General features: G+C 52.7%; 1 protein-coding gene across 1 annotated transcript in view; it reads left to right on the forward strand.

Moving 5' to 3' along the window:
• GRK4 (G protein-coupled receptor kinase 4) overlaps positions 1-797 on the forward strand; it is a 115,783-nt gene extending 114,986 nt beyond the window's left edge. Inside the window, exon 17 of the mRNA XM_007953518.1 lies at positions 744-797. Coding sequence (XP_007951709.1) covers positions 744-797 — 54 coding nt within the window. The remainder of the gene's footprint in view (positions 1-743) is intronic.
• The last annotated feature ends 1,625 nt before the right edge of the window (positions 798-2,422 follow it).

The following is a 2,422-nucleotide window of genomic DNA, read 5'->3' on the forward strand; positions in this document are numbered from 1 at the left end:
CAACAAATTCATATTGGCTGATAATTACATATCTGGCAAGGGACTTATCTCTAAGATTGATAGAAAACTCCAATGCCTCAACACCAAAGGAATTAACAATCCAATTGAAAAATGGACAGAAGACATGAATAGACACTTCACCAAGGAGGATATTCAGGTGGTCAGCTAATACATGAAAAGATGCTCATAATCATTGGCCATCAGAGATGTGAATCAAAACAATAATTAGATACCGTATCACCCCAGCTCTGATGGCAAGGTTCAGTGAGACAGAAAATAACAAATGCTGGTGGGGATGTAGAGAGATTGGGACTCTCATACACTGCTTGTGTGACTGTGTAGTGACACAACCACTGTGGAAAGCAATATGGCGATTCCTTAGAAAGCTAGAATTGGAGATACCATTTGACCCAGCAATGCCATTACTAGGTATATATCCTAGAGAGGTGAGAGCCAGGATAGGAACAGAGACATGCACGCTCATGTTCATCACAGCACTATTTACAACAGCAAAAAGATGGAAATCTTCACAGTAGATGGCCTCATCTTCCTGCATAGAGCAGCTGATGGGTTTGAACCGCCGACCTTCTAGGTTAGCAGCCAACTGCCCTACCCACCGCACCACCAGAACTCCTTATTTTGAAAGTGAGCACCCCCCAAATGCTTTGTACCTGTGTGTGGTCCTCCAGGGGTCAGCTCGGCTCCACCCTAACTGACCTGCGTTGTGCCTCTGTGTGTTGCAGGGCTGTCTCCACGCCAGTCCCAGCGAGAAAGACGAGGAGCCAACAAGACTCTGAGCCACACACCACGCAGCCCTGGCAGGGCGGGACCTCCACGCCTCGCAGGAGTGCCTGTACAAGTTGTAATAAACGTGTGCGGCACATTTCAGACCTGCCTATGAGCCTACAGGTCTTCCTCCATTGATTTCTGAGTTACCTTTCCACCAGAGCTGCTCTCATAAAAGCCACTTGAGTCCCACTGTACTGCCCAGCCGCTCCCAGGCGGGGACACGCACGCACTCTCCCTCCAGGTGTGCGCGTGCAGAGAAGTGGGCTTCACTACAGCGGCCCCCAAGGGATGTCTAGAGGGAATAACAGGCCAGCATCGGCCCAGCTGCACAGTCCCGCATGTCCGCTGCTCTGGGATTACGGTCGCCCTGGCAGGGAGGGATGTGGGCTGGGCCTCCTGCTCCTCGGGACATGGTGAGTGGAAAGTCTTTGCTCACAGTGGCCTCGCAGTGACATACATGACAGGCCCGTGGGTGCCACTGAGAAAGAGGGTCCAGCCCAGGTGAGGTACACCTGGCTGGTCAGGGCGAGGACAAGGAGAACTGAAATAGGCTCAGAAGTGGTGGCAAAAGGTGGCCATCTTGTGAAAGCACCACCTTGCGGGGAGAGGGACACAGCTTGGAAGGCAGGCGCACTTAGAGGCTTGCAGGTGAAGAGTAGCTGATGTCTGGAGTCCCCCAGAGACAAGACCATGTCACAGACTCGGGACACAGCAGTGCTGGCAGAAGTGGCTGGTCTTAAGCCAAAAGAACAAAAGCCACCCCAAGCCATCGCTGCCGTATGCCCTCCACGAGGTCACTTCCGCTGCTGGTCCAGGAAAGTCCTGCACACAGTTTTACCATGAACAGAAGAAACATCCAGTGTCACTGCAAAGCTACATGGAGAGAACACAGTGTCAGTTGAACTTCAGCCAGCAAAAGTGCTCCTCCAGAAACCCAGTTGTGCACAGGTATGAAGCATTTGGGGGGTGCTCACTTTTAAAACAAAGAGTTCTGGTGGTGCGGTGGGTAGGGCATTTGGCTGCTAACCTAGAAGGTCGGCGGTTCAAACCCATCAGCTGCTCTGTGCAGGAAGATGAGGACATCTACTGTGAAGATTTCCATCTTTTGGCTGTTGTACACTGGAGGAAGAGTCACCCCCACTTCAGTATGAATTAGTAGCTGGAGTCCAGTGGTTAAGGCACTCGGCTGTTAACCAGAAGGTCAGGGGTTCAAACCCACCAGCTGCTCCACAGGAGCGGTCTACTTCCATAAACACTTACAGCCTTGAAGACCCTGTGGGCAGTTCCACTCTGTCCTCTAGGGGCGCTGTGGGTCGGAATGGACTCCACGGCAGTGGGTGTGGTTTGGGCTTTGCTTCCCTGAAGATTGACAGCCTTGGAGACCCTGTGGGCAGTTCCACTCTGTCCTCTAGGGGCGCTGTGGGTCGGAATGGACTCCCCGGCAGTGGGTATGGTTTGGGCTTTGCTTCTGTGAAGACTGACAGCCTTGGGAACCCTGTGGGCAGTTCCACTCTGTCCTCTAGGGGCGCTGTGGGTCGGAATGGACTCCAGGCAGTAGGTGTGGTTTGGGCTTTGCTTCTGTGAAGACTGACAGCCTTGGAGACCCTGTGGGCAGTTCCACTCTGTCCTCTAG

This window comes from Orycteropus afer, unplaced genomic scaffold (genome assembly GCF_000298275.1).
Source record: "Orycteropus afer afer isolate SDZICR_OR568_19922 unplaced genomic scaffold, OryAfe1.0 scaffold00398, whole genome shotgun sequence".
NCBI classification, from domain to species: Eukaryota; Metazoa; Chordata; class Mammalia; order Tubulidentata; family Orycteropodidae; genus Orycteropus; species Orycteropus afer.